This window comes from Berghia stephanieae, chromosome 1 (assembly GCF_034508935.2).
Source record: "Berghia stephanieae isolate SIO BIC M18660-M18661 chromosome 1, UCSD_Bste_1.3, whole genome shotgun sequence".
In the NCBI taxonomy this organism is placed as follows: domain Eukaryota; kingdom Metazoa; phylum Mollusca; class Gastropoda; order Nudibranchia; family Aeolidiidae; genus Berghia; species Berghia stephanieae.
Window position 1 is genome coordinate 38706004 of NC_088360.1, and position 15588 is coordinate 38721591.

A 15588-nucleotide genomic window follows, 5' to 3' on the forward strand; every position below is an offset into this window, starting at 1 on the left:
TCTTCTATCCCCCTGTATCTGTTTTCCAACTTGATTTCTGTCTTTGTCTTGGAATGAGATAACTTGGTTTTGTCCAAGCCCTGGCCGGATACCTTAGCTGGAAGGGAGACAGTCTAGTGTATAGTTTTGGGAGATGATATTTTTTTCCTTGTAAATCATCTCTCTGTTAATTACTATTTTGTTTTATTCTTAACATATGGTTTGTTAATCATTTGAGTGCATTCCTCTTAGTGGGGACTTGTGCTGGTGTCTGGGTGAGACTTTTAGGTGATTTCAAACTAAGTACACTGATAGTGTGAACTTGGAATCTACATCTATTCCCTATTTGAACCTTTTCCCCTTGTCTTACTTTTTCGTCAAGTCCTTTTAATTGTACACCTTGTATGTTTTTACTATCCAATTTTCTTCCTTTTACTGGCGCTGATATGACCTAAATGTGTTGCAAGCGCAGTAAAACCCTAAAAAACAAAACAAAAACAATCTTCCTATTTGTTGTCTCTTTCTCTCCTTGTCCTGGAGTTAAGTGACAGCTTTTCCTCAGGTCCCTGGGTGGGGTCTTTTGACCTTCCATTGTGGGCAGGAGGTCACTTGCTGTGTCTTCTTTCCCCCTATATCTGTTTTCCGATTTGTCTTTGTCTTGGAATGAGATTATGTATTTGGTTTTGTCCAGTCCTTGTCTGAGAGAGAAACAGTCACATGTATAGTGTTAGTTTTGGGCGGTGATATTTTTTCACTTATACATCATCTCTGATTTGGGAGGTGATATTTTTTCCCTTATACATCATCTCTGAACATATCTTGTAAATATTGAGTGTATTCCTCTTATTGGGATCCTGTGCTGGTGTCTGGATGACACTTTTAGTTGATCTCACTGTTGATGTACTCTAGGAATCTACATCAGTTCCCCATTTGAACCAATTTCCCTGATTGAGGGGTCCTTTTACCTCCCATAGCAGGAGGCTACTTGTTATGTCTTCTATCCCCTTGTAATATGTCTTCCGAGTTGCTTTCTGCCTGTCTTGGGATGAGATGGCTTGGTTTTGTCCTGGCCCTTGCCGGGTCCTCAGCTGAGGGGGGGGGGGGGGGGGGGGGGGGGGGGGGGAAGAAGTAGTCAAATGTTTCGTATTAGTCTGGGGGATGATTTTTTTTCTCCCTTGTTAATCAAATCTCTGTTATGAATTATTACATAACTAATAGTTATGTATTCTGTTTTGGATATATCCTGTATTCCTGTTAGAGGGATTCTGTGCTTATGTCTAGATGAGACTTTCAGGTGATCTCAAACAAAGAACATCGATGGCATGTTCTTAGAATTTACACCTGTTCCCTATTTGAACCAAATCCCCTTTGTCTTCCCTTTCTTGGGTGCTTTAATGGTAAATCTAGAATTTTTTTGACTATTCCATTTTCTTCAGTTTTACTGGTGCTGATATGACCTAAATGTGTTGCATGTGCCATAAAACCCATAAAAACAAGCAAACAACCAAATCCCCGTTATCGTGCTTTATCTTGGATGCTTTAATTATAATTCTATAATTTTTTGACTATCCCATTTTCTACCTTTTTACTGGCGCTAATACCTAAATGTGTTGCAAGCGCTGTAAAACCCTTAAAAACAAACAATTCGTGCTCATTGCGCTTTACAGGGGTCCCTAGCCAACAATAACAGTTAACATGTTTGACGAGACATGTCGCGTGTTTGACGATATTACATTTTGTTTTTCAGACAGATACAATGCTATTAATGGCCAGGTACTCATTTCACACCTGAGTATGGTGAGAGAATGTGAATAAAAAGCCTTTTCCAAGGACTCAACTTCGCCGCTCAGTGCGAGATTCGCCCCAGGACCTTCCAATCCGAAAGCAAGTGTCATACAACAAGACCACCTAGTCTCAAGACTTAAGTACTTACTTGCCCTATGTACACAATTTTATGGGTACGATAACCGAACGAGATTATGGGCTTGTTTTTACATTGTTGATGTGATGGAGAATATCAATAAAACAAATCAACGTATTCCAATGTTCATGTAAATGATTATGAATTCAATATCACTCGGACCTATTACCGTTTTGAGACGATAGTCGCATATACTGTTTTTTAACATACATTGTATTATGGCAGTCATGAGTCAAGATAGCTATCATTATCATTATCATATAGATTAAAGATCGCATTTGGTTTGGTCAAGCCATTCGCTGTAGACAAACATTCCACTTCAACCACGGTCAACGTTTAGTTCACCACAGCAGCCATTCACTATCTGGGCTATGGATTCGGATGACCAGTAGCGGAGTGTCTGTTGTACGTGACATAAGAATCCGAATAACCATTAGAAGATTTTAAAGTTTAAAAAAAAAGTTTACACTTCAAATTGCACATAATAGAAAGTAGGTTGATGGTCAGATCAATGTCTTGCCCAAGGCATTTTACGATAGATATGCCTATATATATATATATAGATCCATATTTGGTTCTTTAAAATGACACATATGTTGCCGACTTCGATAAAACAGGGGGTTCCTCCTCCTCCCCCGCCCCTCTTGAAACTAGTGAGAGTTGCATGGTGGTTACCGGCGTTATGTGCACCCGATCACAGAACCACTTCCTATATTGAATATCTCCCGACTCTTCAATGGTCTCCTATTCTGATATTTCCTTATCCTGGAATCTGGGTGGGGTTCCCGACCTGTGGGCGGGGAGGTACTCGCTGTCTCTTCGTCTAACCCCCTGTATCTGTTTTCCAATTGCTTTCTGTCTTTATCTTGGAATGAGATTACTTAGTGTTGTCCTGACCCTGGCCAGAGTAATTGGCCGGAAGGGAAACAGTCAAATGTATAGTTGTAGTTTTGGGAGATTATATTTTTTCATTGTAATTCATCTCTCTTTTATGGACTGTTATTTTTATATTATATATATATATATATATATATATAATTATATATATTATATATTATATATATATTTTTATTTTAAACATGTGATTTGTAAACATTTGAGTGTATTCCTTTTTGTGGGATCTTGTGCTAGTGTCTGGGTGAGACTTTTAGGTGATCTCAAACTAAGTACACCGATAGCGTGCTCTGGAATCTGCATCTGTTTCCTATTTGTTGAACCATTTCCCCTATGTGTTACTTTTTTCTCAAGTCCTTTTAATTGTACAACTAGAATGTTTTGACTATCCAATTTTCTTCCTTTTTACTGGCGCTGATATGACCTGAATGTGTTGCAAGCGCCGTAAAACCCTTTTTAAAAAAACAAACAAACAAAATAATTATCCTGGAATGAGAGTTACGGCTCTGCTGTGGCCTTCGCCAAAGTCCCAGGTTAGAGTTTTTGCCAAGATGAGAGTCATTTAAATCGATCGTTATTTGAAGGACGAGTTTTCTGGCCAACTTTTGAAATATGTGTTTTTCCAGAGTACGTCAGAAGTCCGTTACGTCCATGCCGGTTATAAATTCGGGACATAACATGGCCTTGTCCGCTGTACCATTATCATGGCTAGTTACATTGTTACACCGGTGATATCAGTAAGAAATCCCATGTAGCGTATCCAGAGTCAAGGCTATCTGATAACGTATTGTGAGCCAATGGTGTTCTTCTCTTTGTATAAAGTACAGTTTGTTAGCGCCACAAAATGGCAGGGAGCAATAGGCAATTGCCTGCCAGTGAATAAGAAAGAACTAAACAAACTGTTAAAGACATAAAACTACGTATGGCCGTGAACGTTTATAGTCTGATTGATATCATTTGGTGAGAGCTAATCACCAAAATGGCTGTTCAAGACGGTCACAAAGAGTTGAGTGACGTCGATTTTGTTCCTTCCATAGAAGGAACGCAATTGACGTCACTCCGCTCTTTGTTATTGTTTAAGTCAGCCATTTTTATGAGTAGTTCTCACTAAACTGTACCAATCAGACCATAAACGTCTCAGGTTTCACATAGTTTTGTGTGAAGGTACGTTTAAATGAACGCATAGTATCAATAGATCGCTCCCATAACCTGCCGACCAGAAGATGTTGCGAGCCGTCCAGAATCGGAACATTGTTCACTGATTTTTAAACATATGATCTAAAAATGTGCCAGAGTAATTTTAAGCGTCACTGCGTCAAACTATTGTGACACATGCTCACAAACCGGAATGCCAGCTTGTTCGGATAGACATTTTAAAGGTGGCTTTGCTGATCTCCGAACGATATAGATAGTATGCGCTTGGCTGAGAAGCTCATAACATTGCCATCCGGAAGTATAACGGACCAACACACAAAACTGTGTGTATCCATGAACGTTTATAGTCGGGTTAATACAGTTCAGTGAGCATTACTCATAAACGCGGAGTCAAAAAACAATAACAAAGACCTGCGTGACGTCATCTGCATACTATCTATAGATAGAATGCGGTTGGCCAAGGAGTTCACAACATTGCCATCCGGAAGTATAACGGACCAACACACAAACTCTGTGTAACCATGAACTTTTATAGTCTGGTTAATACAGATTAGTGAGAACAACTCACAAACGCGGAGGGCAAAAACAATAACAAAGGCCTGAGTGACGTCATCTGCATACTATCTATATAGATAGTTCGAAGATGACGTCACTCAGGCCTTTGTTATTGTTTTTGCCATCCGCGTTTGTGAGTTGTTCTCACTAAACTGTATTAACCAGACTATAAAAGTTCATGGTTACACAGAGTTTGTGTGTTGGTCCGTTATACAAGCGGATGGCAATGTTGTGAACTCCTTGGCCAAGTGCATTCTATCTATAGGTAGATAGATAGATAGATAGATAGATAGATAGATAGATGGATATATATATATATATATATTATATATATATATATATATAATAGATAGATAAAGAAGAGAGAGAGAGAGAGAGAGAGAGAGAGAGAGAGAGAGAAAGAGAGAGAGAGAGAGAGAGAGAGAGAGAGAGAGAGAGAGAGAGAGAGCTATCACAATATACAACCGCCCTATTCGTCAGTTATCAGTGGTACTCGTACTCCATAAGTGGGCGTCCTGTACATATCGTGTGGAGGGAACTCGACTCTGTGCTGACTTGATTGCTCTTCGTCCCATTTAGTGTGACCCCTGGAATCGTATTGTTGTAGTAAGTGAATCTATACATCTACCTATCTATATATCCATCCATCAATCCATTGTATATATATATATATATATATATATATATATATATATATATATATATATATAGTTGTGTGTGTGTGTGTGTGTGTGTGTGAATATGTGTGTGTGTGTGTGTGTTCCCTCCATAGAGTGTGTGTGATTCGCCTAACCGGCAGACGAGTTGTTTCTCTCCCTATTTGTGTGATTTTTATTGATTTCTAAAACAAAAGTCTGGAATATTTTTATACAGTCTTTTAATAAAATTTTATTCTATATTGTGATACATATTTCTTGGAAATTCATAAGATGATTTTTAGATAAATTAACATTTTAGTGGTGTAGATCTCAGTGTTTGAAGTATTTTATTAGACATTTATTGTTTAGGTACATTTACGTTAAGATTTTTAGTCACGATGTGCCATATCTATTTTTATCCGTATTACGACAACAGCATTTGGAATGACATAGAATCGTCTGGGTATCACGGTAATGATGGCCAGCGGCTACGGCCAAGTCGTGGTGGTGTGCGGAAACGAAGAAAAATAAATATTCAAATAGGTCACAGATCACCACCTTTTCATTCTAATCGAGCACTCAAAGTACATAACACACAACTGTGTCCAAAGTCTCTGATCAACACATCAGTCAACGACACTCATAACAACATGCCAATAGATAGTATGCAGATGACGTCACTCAGGTCTTTATTATTGTTTTTTGCCATCCGCGTTTATGAGTAATACTCACTGGACTGTATTAACCCGACTATAAACGTTCATGGATACACCAGTTTTGTGTGTTGGTCCGTTATACTTCCGGATGGCAATGTTATGAGCTTCTTCGCCAAGCGCATACTATCTATAGAAAACGACACATCAACATAACAAAACACAATGACAACAGCTGATCAATTTGATGGTATGAGGACTTAAGTAAACAAAATGAGAACGTGACCTCTGAAAATAAGACAATAACAGCAAAGAGGGGAAGAAGGACCAACACGAGACCAAATGAAATAAAAAGAAACAATAACCGAATCAACTCAAATAATAACTCTCTTAATAAAGCAAACAGGCAAACTAACAGTGATCGAAATGGTGAACTGAGAAACGTGTTTAGAACTATGACCACACACTTTCAAAGTATAACTCCAAAACTACCCGAATTTTGAAATTGATATCAGACACAAAACCAGACATAATCATAGGTACTGAAACATGGCTACAGTCTGAAATAAAGGACAATGAAATATTTCCACCGGAAACAGATTTCAACGTGTTCAGGAAAGACAGAGGAGATAGGTACGGTGGGGTGCTGGATGCAACAACAACGAACCTCTCAGTATTAAAGCTTGACATTCAAACAAAATCAGAATTGATGTTCATAAATATCAAAACAAAACAAGGCCTACTCACTGTGGGCGCTATGTACAGAAAACCTTCAAATTCAACTACCGAACAAATGACTGAGACAACAGGCTGTATTGACAACCTGGACCCGAAAATTATACTCTGGCATTGAGCGGAGATTTGGACCTACCTGATATCAATTGGATACAATAGTCTGATGTCACGCCGCCTGGCAACGGCGGCCATCTTGGTTCTAAACAAAGAAAATCATTACTTTTTATTCTTCAAGCTGGCTAGAACTTTTCATATGTCTTGTGATCAGAATGTGTAAAAGTCAAAACATGATCAAATTATATTTTTTTTTCACTCTGGATACGCTTTTATGCTCGCCGGAGAAATATTTCATAGGGCGTCCGCCATTGTTCCGATAGTTTAGAGCCAGTGTTACTAAGTTACCATGCGTCATTAGGAAGGAAGTGACGTTACGACTATTGACTCCTATTGGGAACAAGAAAAAATAACCAGTTACCAATACCCCTCATCTATAAACCAAGCATTTATTAACAAATTGCAAGATTTTGGCCCTAGCCAAATAAACAAAAGTCCAACAAAGGGTACAAATATCCTCGACTTATTTATCACAAATCGACCAAATTTAATTATCAAGTGTACAACTATTCCAGGCATGAGTGACCTTGGCATCCTCATCACGGAAATCTCTATCAAAGCAAAAATAAAAATCACACACAAAAAAAATCGCATCCTATTCATGGGTGCCAGTTTTCCGGTTCATGCCGGTTTCGCGATATCTACGATTTCAGTGTTTTGCGTAAAATAACCTAATAGCATCGGTAAAAGTTCGAAAACGTGATAAAATCAAATTAATTTCGTCATTGTGTTGATATGTTTGCTGTGTAACCATTTAATCATCTCATGTAGTTCCATATCTGAAGCAGACGTCGGAGGTCATCTTCCGCCAAGCTGATCTATCTCTTGCCAATTCTATTAAAGCAGCGCCACCTTTCTCAGCTTCATCTGTCCAAGTTCTTATCCCTTTCAAATACGTTATTCTTTGTCTTCCTCTTATTCTTTTTCCATTCATCTTTCCAGTCAAGGCGAGTACTTCCAAACCAGGGTGGCGGATAATGTGTCCTAAAAATTCCATTTGGCGTTTGATGATTTTTGTTATCAGTGATCTTTTTCTGTTTGCCATTTCTAAAATTTCTTCATTTCTTTTCCTTTCCATCCATGACACCCTCATCATTTTCTGTAAAACCACATTTCCACTGCCTCCAGTCTTTTAACCATGGTCTTGTTTATGGTCCAGCTCTCACAACCATATAGCAGCACAGACAGTACAAAGCAATCCAGGACTTTGATTTTTGTTTTCATGCTAATATTCCTGTTTTTCATAATTGTATGCAGCTGGTTGAATGCATTCTTCGCCATACTATTCTTTTCTTTATTTCACAATCTGATTTTCCATTGGATGTTACATTGAAGCCTAAATATTTGAAACATTCAACTTGTTGTATTGTTTGTCCTCTGCTTGTTATTACACAGGCTGGTGGGTTATTATTTTTAGATACCGTCATACATTCTGTTTTAGATATATTCAGTTCCAGTCCCATATTTTCACTACTCCTGACTACAACATCCAGTAATTCTTGTAGTTCATGTTCAGATTCTGCCAGTAGAACCGTATCATCTGCATACCTCAGATTTGTTACATTCTTTCCTCCGATACACACCCCCTTCTTATGTTCGATATCTCTTAATATCATTTCACTATAGAGGTTGAATAAATCTGGAGACAAAACACACCCTGCCTAACTCCTCTTCTAATAGGTGTAAAACTGCTTAGCTCGTTGTCAACACGCATTGCTGCTTCTTGTTCCCAGTACAAATTCCGTAATATTCTTAAATCTTTACCATCAATGTCCAAGGATGATAGAATTTTGAATAGTTTTTCGTGTTGTACTTTATCAAAGGCTTTTGAATAGTCGATGAAACACATATACAGATCTTTATTTACTTCAATACATCTTTCCATCAGCATTGATAATGTGAATATTCCATTTCTGGTACCCTTGTCCTCAACAAAACCATATTGCATCTCCCCAATTTCAGGTCGTATTTTATTTCTTATTCTTAGTAAAATTATCTTCAAAAGAATTTTTGTGAGGTGGCTCATTAGGCTAATAGTTCTGTGTTGTTCAGCTGCCCCTGGCTTTTTTAACCATTTAATAATGGTATAAAAACGGTGATGAAATAAGAGTAAAGTTAAGGTCGCATTTTCAGTAGGAAAATGTTTAGGTTTGGCAAAGTGTCGAGATTTTAGTTTCAGGTTTCAGCCCTTCTTCCTGCTGGCACCCATGATCCTATTACTATTTGGAATAGGGCAAATATCGCCGAAATGTGGACAGGAACACGTCTTTTTTGGTGAAAACAAAATTAATCAACATCTTAAAAACACTGAGGCCACTTGGATTGCTATCAATGACCATATAAACCAAATGATGTCCAAACACAATATACCAACGAAGGAACACTCAAGGAAAGTTCACCAACCATGGATAAACACAACTGTCAGACGGAAACAAAAGGCACGGAGCAGAGCGAGAAAGCCCAACAGTAAGAAAGACTGGTACAATTACGCCCGACTGAAAAAAAGAAACACACACACACACACACACAGAGAGAGAGAGAGAGAGAGAGAGAGAGAGAGAGAGAGAGAGAGAGAGAGAGAGAGAGAGAGTTGAAGAGCCTATCATAATTATGTTAAGGAAATTGTGAGTGAAGACTCAAACAAAAAACTCTGGAAATTTATAAAAAGTAGGAGGTGCGATTCGGTTGGTATAGCGCCCCACTGAGCATAATCATGTATTATACTCTGACGGAAAGGAAAAAGCAGACATACTTAATAAACAATTCTACTCTGTTTTTGCTTCAAAAGCTCAAGCCAAAATTTCTACTCAACAACTACAAGGCGAAGAAAACGATCACAACACTATGGTGGAAATCAATGTGACAGTAGACGGCGTTTCCAAACTCCTCGCCACTCTAGATCCAAAGGAAGCATGTGACCCTGACAAAATGCCATCTCATCTCTTAAAGATATTGAGTAACGAATTTGCACCTGTTCTCACACATTTGTTCAAACTCTCTCTTGAAACGGGAGACATGCCAATTGTTTGGAAGCACGCTCTTGTCCAACCCATCTACAAGAAAGGTGATAGAAGTAGAGCTCAAAACTGCCGTCCCATTTCATTAACTTGCATCTGCTGCAAACTGCTAGAGCCTTACTGAATATCTCGAAACTAACAGTATATTTTGTGATGATTTAGAAAGCACCGATCATGTCAAGCACAATTTGATATCATTAACACATGATCTGTCAGCCGCTATTGACAAAGGAGGTCAAATTGATCTAGTGCTACCTGATTTTGTCAAAGCCTTCGACAAGGTTCCTCACCACCGGTTAATCCAGAAATTGTATGATGTTGGCATTAGGAACAAAACCTTACAATGGATTGCAGCGTTTCTGGACAATCGCACCCAACAAGTTCTTGTCAACGGCCGGCGAGACTTCCACTTCAGGATGGTGACATCAGGTGTACCTCAGGGCTCAGTCCTTGGGTCCCACCCTATTTTTTAGTGTACATAAATGATCTTCCACGAGGTATAAGGTCAAACGTGCGCCTCTTCGCCCGACAACACAGCATTATAATATAATCAGATAAGAACAACAGACGACTGCAAAACGCTAACTGACGGTCTAGCTAAACTACAAGAATGGGAAACAATTAATCACGTGGAATTCAACGTATCAAAGTGCAATGTTCTAACCATCATAAATAAGAAAGCACCGATTACATTTGAATACTTACTTCATGGTAAAAACTTAGAACATGTAAAGACAACAAAATACCTTGGCATTGAGTTTGCTAAAAACCTTAAATGGAACAATCATATATTATATATTTCACCTGGTTTCAAAGGCAAATGAAACAAGCGCTTACATCACCCGCAATTTAAAAAGATGTCCAATTTCAACTCAAACTCTTGCTTTTAAAACAACACGCAGCAAAAGAAACCATCCCAAATTAAAAAGCGGACGCCCACCTGTATTCGTTTTTCCATTCCACACACACACACACACACACACACACATATATATATATATGTTTATTGTTGTTTATTTTGTTTTTTGTTTTTTTTAAACTATATTATGCAGACATTTCACCATGTCGTCATTCGCCCCCACATCCAATAATGGGTCTGCCACCTCAACCAACTTTGCAGCGTTCGATAATGAAAGTGCTGAATTTTTCAAAGGTATATGATATTGGAACTTAATTATATTCTATATTATCTTTATCATCATCATCATCATCATCATCATCATCATCATCATCATCATCATCATCATCATCATCATCATCTTCTTCTTCTTCTTCTTCTTCTTCTTCTTCTTCTTTCTCTCTCTCTCTTCTCATCTCTTCTCCCTCATCTTTATCATCATCATCTTCATAATCATCATCATCATCATCATCATCATCATCATCATCATCATCAACAACAACAACAACAGCAGCAACAACTACAACAACAATAACAAATTATATTTTCCACTATTCCATAGGTATTTCCACAATCCCATTCAAGCCTGATGCAGGTCCAACAGAGTCCTTAGTCTTCAAGCATTACAATTCAAAACAGGTTAGTTTATTGTGATTCGGCTTTTCACTGTGGATCATAAGGATAAAGTTATAAAATTCTTTGTCATTACATTAAATATCGATGTATTAAAATTCTTTGACATTACATTAAATATCGATATCTTAAATTAACCCCCAGTATGTTAAAATTGTCAGAAAATCTCAAACCTTTGGGGACATTTATATATTTAAAAAAACAAAACCCAAAGATTTGGGATCATTCAGAAAATCTCAGACCCGTGGAACAATTCAGGATATTGCAAATCTTTTAGGCAATTCAGAAAATATGAAACCTTTGGGACAATTAAGAATATCTCAAACTTTTGGGATAGAAAGGAATTGTTCTTGTCCGTTTCACGCTATTGAAACCGAGAGAAACCCCGGCTCCATGGGTCTAGTGGCTTTGAAGGACTACTTTGGGACTTTTCAGAAAATCTGAATCCTTTGGGACAATTTCGACATGTGAAGGATCATCTTTATCGATCATGATTTGAAATAAAAGGTTTTCGATCCAAAATGAAAAGAAAGTATGTTGTATTAGTGTAGACGTCGGAAAAGATACTTTTTTTTGCCAACAGTATTGCTAACTTAATACACTATTACACCATCATCAAACCATGTCTATTTTACCTCTAACTCAGGTTGTCATGGGAAAAACCATGGAAGAATGGCTGAGGTTTTCAGTTTGTTTTTGGCACACATTCAGGGGAACTGGTGAGTTTTGCTTTCATTAAATTTATGTTTATTGCGGTAAATTTAATTCATCCTCTTCGCCCCCTGTGGAACATATGGCCTCCACAAACGTCCGCCAACTGTCCGTGTCCTTGGCTTTCTTCTAGGTAGCCTCCAAGACGAGGTCTGGGCCTTCAATTCTTCGGTCAGTGAGCGCCTCTAATGTGTTTGGGACGCCTAACATTTCGTGTCTCTTGAGGGTTCCAATCAAGGGACTGCCGGGTGAGGTGGCCCCTTATTCTTCTCAAGCTGTGACCGTTTCAATTTGCTCTTCCTAACTTCAGTGCTGATGGGCTCTTGGTTTGACCTTTTCCATAATTCCATGTTTGAAATGTCATCTTGCGTCAGATTTTCAAAATGCTGCTGAAGGATTTTTTATGAAGGTCTGGATTTTGTGTTATTGTGGTAAAACCCATCATCAAAATTAAATGAGATTAGAAATGGCATAATACAAAAAAAATAATTCAGCTTTTCATTGATGATCCAATTGATTCCAAGAGAGCACCGTAATGAAGGTATGCCACAGTTTTTGAGATTATTGTTACCCTTTCATTCATTGGCCACACTTAACGTCGCTTGACTTTTATTGCAAATATTTGATTTATCAAGTCATTTATGTTTTTATAATAAATTAAAAACTAATTTTTATTTCGATATTTTATATTAGGTATAGATAATACCGAAACATGCCGAGGAGATATTCACACCATAAAATAAAAAAAACAACAAATATTATGGTACACTATACTAAAATTGATTTTCCATTAAACCAAAGGGGAATGTTATTAATAAGCCACTGATGCGAGCCCAAATACTTTTTACTATTCCTATTATTAAATCAATACCGTTAATAATCTTAAAAATAAGAATCCATGCTTACCGAGGTCTTACACCTGAAATATGGGACGTCGTGTATCCCCATTGTAATTAGACATTCACCCTTCTAACCAAAGCTCATAAAACTAAACCGAAAATATGAATGGGAGCACGATAAATTATATCTATGCACTTGTCAGAAGATGCAATGCTTACTCCATTGTAAATATTATGTGAGCCTTTACTGCTAGGTCACATACAATTTTATACCAATCGAAATGGCAACTGCAGCTGACTATAATTGAAGTTTACTTATTATCCCCCCCCCCCCCCCCCCGGGGCCCCAAAGATAAAAGAAAAGAAAAGAAAAAGTAGTAGGCTACATCAACTGAGATACCCCTTTTACTGCAAGCTAGGAAAACGCCTAACGCTTTTCTTTCTTTCTTTTTATTATTATTATTATTATTATTATTATTATTATTATTATTATTATTATTATTATTATTATTATTATTATTATTATTATTATTATTATTATTATTATTTATTATTTATTATTATTATTATTATTATTATTATTATTATTATTATTATTATTATTATTATTATTATTATCATCATCATTATCATTATGATGATGATGATTATTATTATTATTATTGTTATTATTATTATTATTATTATTATTATTATTATATTATATCATCATCATCATTCATCATCATCATATCATTATCATCATCATTATCATCATCATTATCATCATCATTATTATTATTATTATTATTATTTATTATTATTATTATTATTATTATTATTAATTATTATTATTATTATTATTTTATTATTATTTATTATTATTATTATATATTATTATTTATTATTATTATTAATTATTTATTATTTATTATTATTATATTATTATTATTATTATTATTATATTATTATATTATTATTATTTTTATTTATTTTACAGGGGCGGATCCATTCGGTTTCCCCACACTATTCCGCCCTTGGGACGATGGGAGCAACTCGATGGCAAACGCTAAAAGAAGGATGAGGGCCGCCTTTGAATTCTTCTCCAAGCTTGGTGTAAAATATTACACTTTTCACGATAGGTAAGTATTATTATGTTACGTTGATGCATTAAAGGCAAACTTATTAAGGCTGAGGTGATTGAAATGGCTGGAATGGTATTGATGATAAAGATAATGAGGACAATGAAATCCCCCCCCCCCCCCTCCCAAGGAAACAAAAGAAAAGAGGAAAAAACTGAAAAGTGGGGAGCATCAATATTTTAAACAAAGGAAGAAAGGAAATAAAAAGAAAGAGGTTACTTACGTGAACGAAAATAAAATGAAATGAAAGGAAAACAAAGAGAATGATAAAGAAGAAAAATAAGAAAGAGAGTAGATAGAGATGGGGGACATTTTAAGCATATTGTCTTTATCATAATTCAGCCTAATATGACAGGTCACGAAATTATCTACAGAGACATTGCTCCAGAAGGCGCAAATCTTGCAGAAACTAACAAAAATCTGGACGAGATGGTAGAACTGGCAGCCCAACTTCAGAGCAAGACGGGAGTGAAGCTTTTATGGGCAACCTGCAATCTTTTTGCTCATTCCAGGTGAGACCTGTCTGAAAATTACAAATTAGGATCTCTGATGTGGTTGAACGAATTATATTTTGTCGTGATGAGCACACTTTACGATCGAATGTTGTCAACATCCTTTATTTAGGTTTCCCAACGGATTGACGTATAGTAGTTTTTCAGAGCCTGTAGACCCATAGAGTCGGAGTTCATTCCGGTTTCTATAACATGAAACAAACAATAGCAATTGCTTGCTACCCTTTGGATATTCTGCTAGTCTATCGCAAAGTACTTTCCACCAGATTTAACAGATCCACTAACTCAATCACTACCTGGTGGACGGGGCGGTCAGTAACAAATCTCGACTTCACCAGAGATCGATCTTGGCCCCTTTGGTGTGAAGCAAGAGCCCATAGAGATTGGTCACTCAATGTGTAAGTTTTAAATGCCAGAGGGAAGAGTAATAATTTTATATCTAAGACAAAAAAAATCCCTGCATAACTGGTTTTAATGTTTGCAAAGCGTTGCACTTCTTTTTAAAAAATATTTGATAGTGGACTTCAAGACAATTGTGTCACCTTTGAATTGACCCAATATGTGCTGAACAGGGTGTTATCTGAAAACGATTGGATAAATATTAAATACTGTGTAATGCTTTTCGATAGCCTTTCTCATTCATATACTCAATTCTCTGCGCTGTCAGCTGCTCTACGCAACGCAGAAGCACATCAACATCATCATCGTCATCATCATCATCATCCATTATGCAGGTACATGAATGGAGCAAGCACCAACCCTGATGCCCATGTATTTGCCTATGCTGCAGCTCAAGTGAAAAAAGGCCTCGATGTGGCCCTAAAGCTTGGAGCAGAAAACTACGGTAAAAAGAATAGCCATCAATAATTATGGCGTTATTTTTTTTATTTGAAAACAACAATGTACACGATACCATTCTCGGGAATGCACTGTTATGATTCATGAAAATGTTATTATATCATACAATTTGAACTTTGACTTTGTGCTTTGGCACCCGACTCCTGGCCTTTGGGCCCCTGGTTCGACTCCGTTGCGAGTGGCGGAAATAATGCGCGTAGTAAGGCTTTGAACACATTTTAGTGTTATTTCACTATACAAAAGCTGACTGTAGTTTCACCTTGCTCAATGCCCTTTAAAATGCACCATTTGCCGTTTTAAACATTGTAACATTTGCGTTGAATGGTCAGTAGATCCAACAAACAGCTCAAAGAAT

General features: G+C 37.0%; 1 protein-coding gene across 1 annotated transcript in view; it reads left to right on the plus strand.

Annotated features, from left to right (window-relative positions):
- Positions 1–4970: 4970 nt before the first annotated feature.
- LOC144974027 (uncharacterized) overlaps positions 4971–15588 on the plus strand; it is a 30728-nt gene continuing 20110 nt past the window's right edge. The window contains exons 1-7 of the mRNA XM_078916920.1: positions 4971–5110; positions 10714–10814; positions 11122–11198; positions 11839–11911; positions 13722–13863; positions 14238–14375; positions 15110–15219. Coding sequence (XP_078773046.1) covers positions 10724–10814; positions 11122–11198; positions 11839–11911; positions 13722–13863; positions 14238–14375; positions 15110–15219 — 631 coding nt within the window. The 5' untranslated portion in view covers positions 4971–5110; positions 10714–10723. The remainder of the gene's footprint in view (positions 5111–10713; positions 10815–11121; positions 11199–11838; positions 11912–13721; positions 13864–14237; positions 14376–15109; positions 15220–15588) is intronic.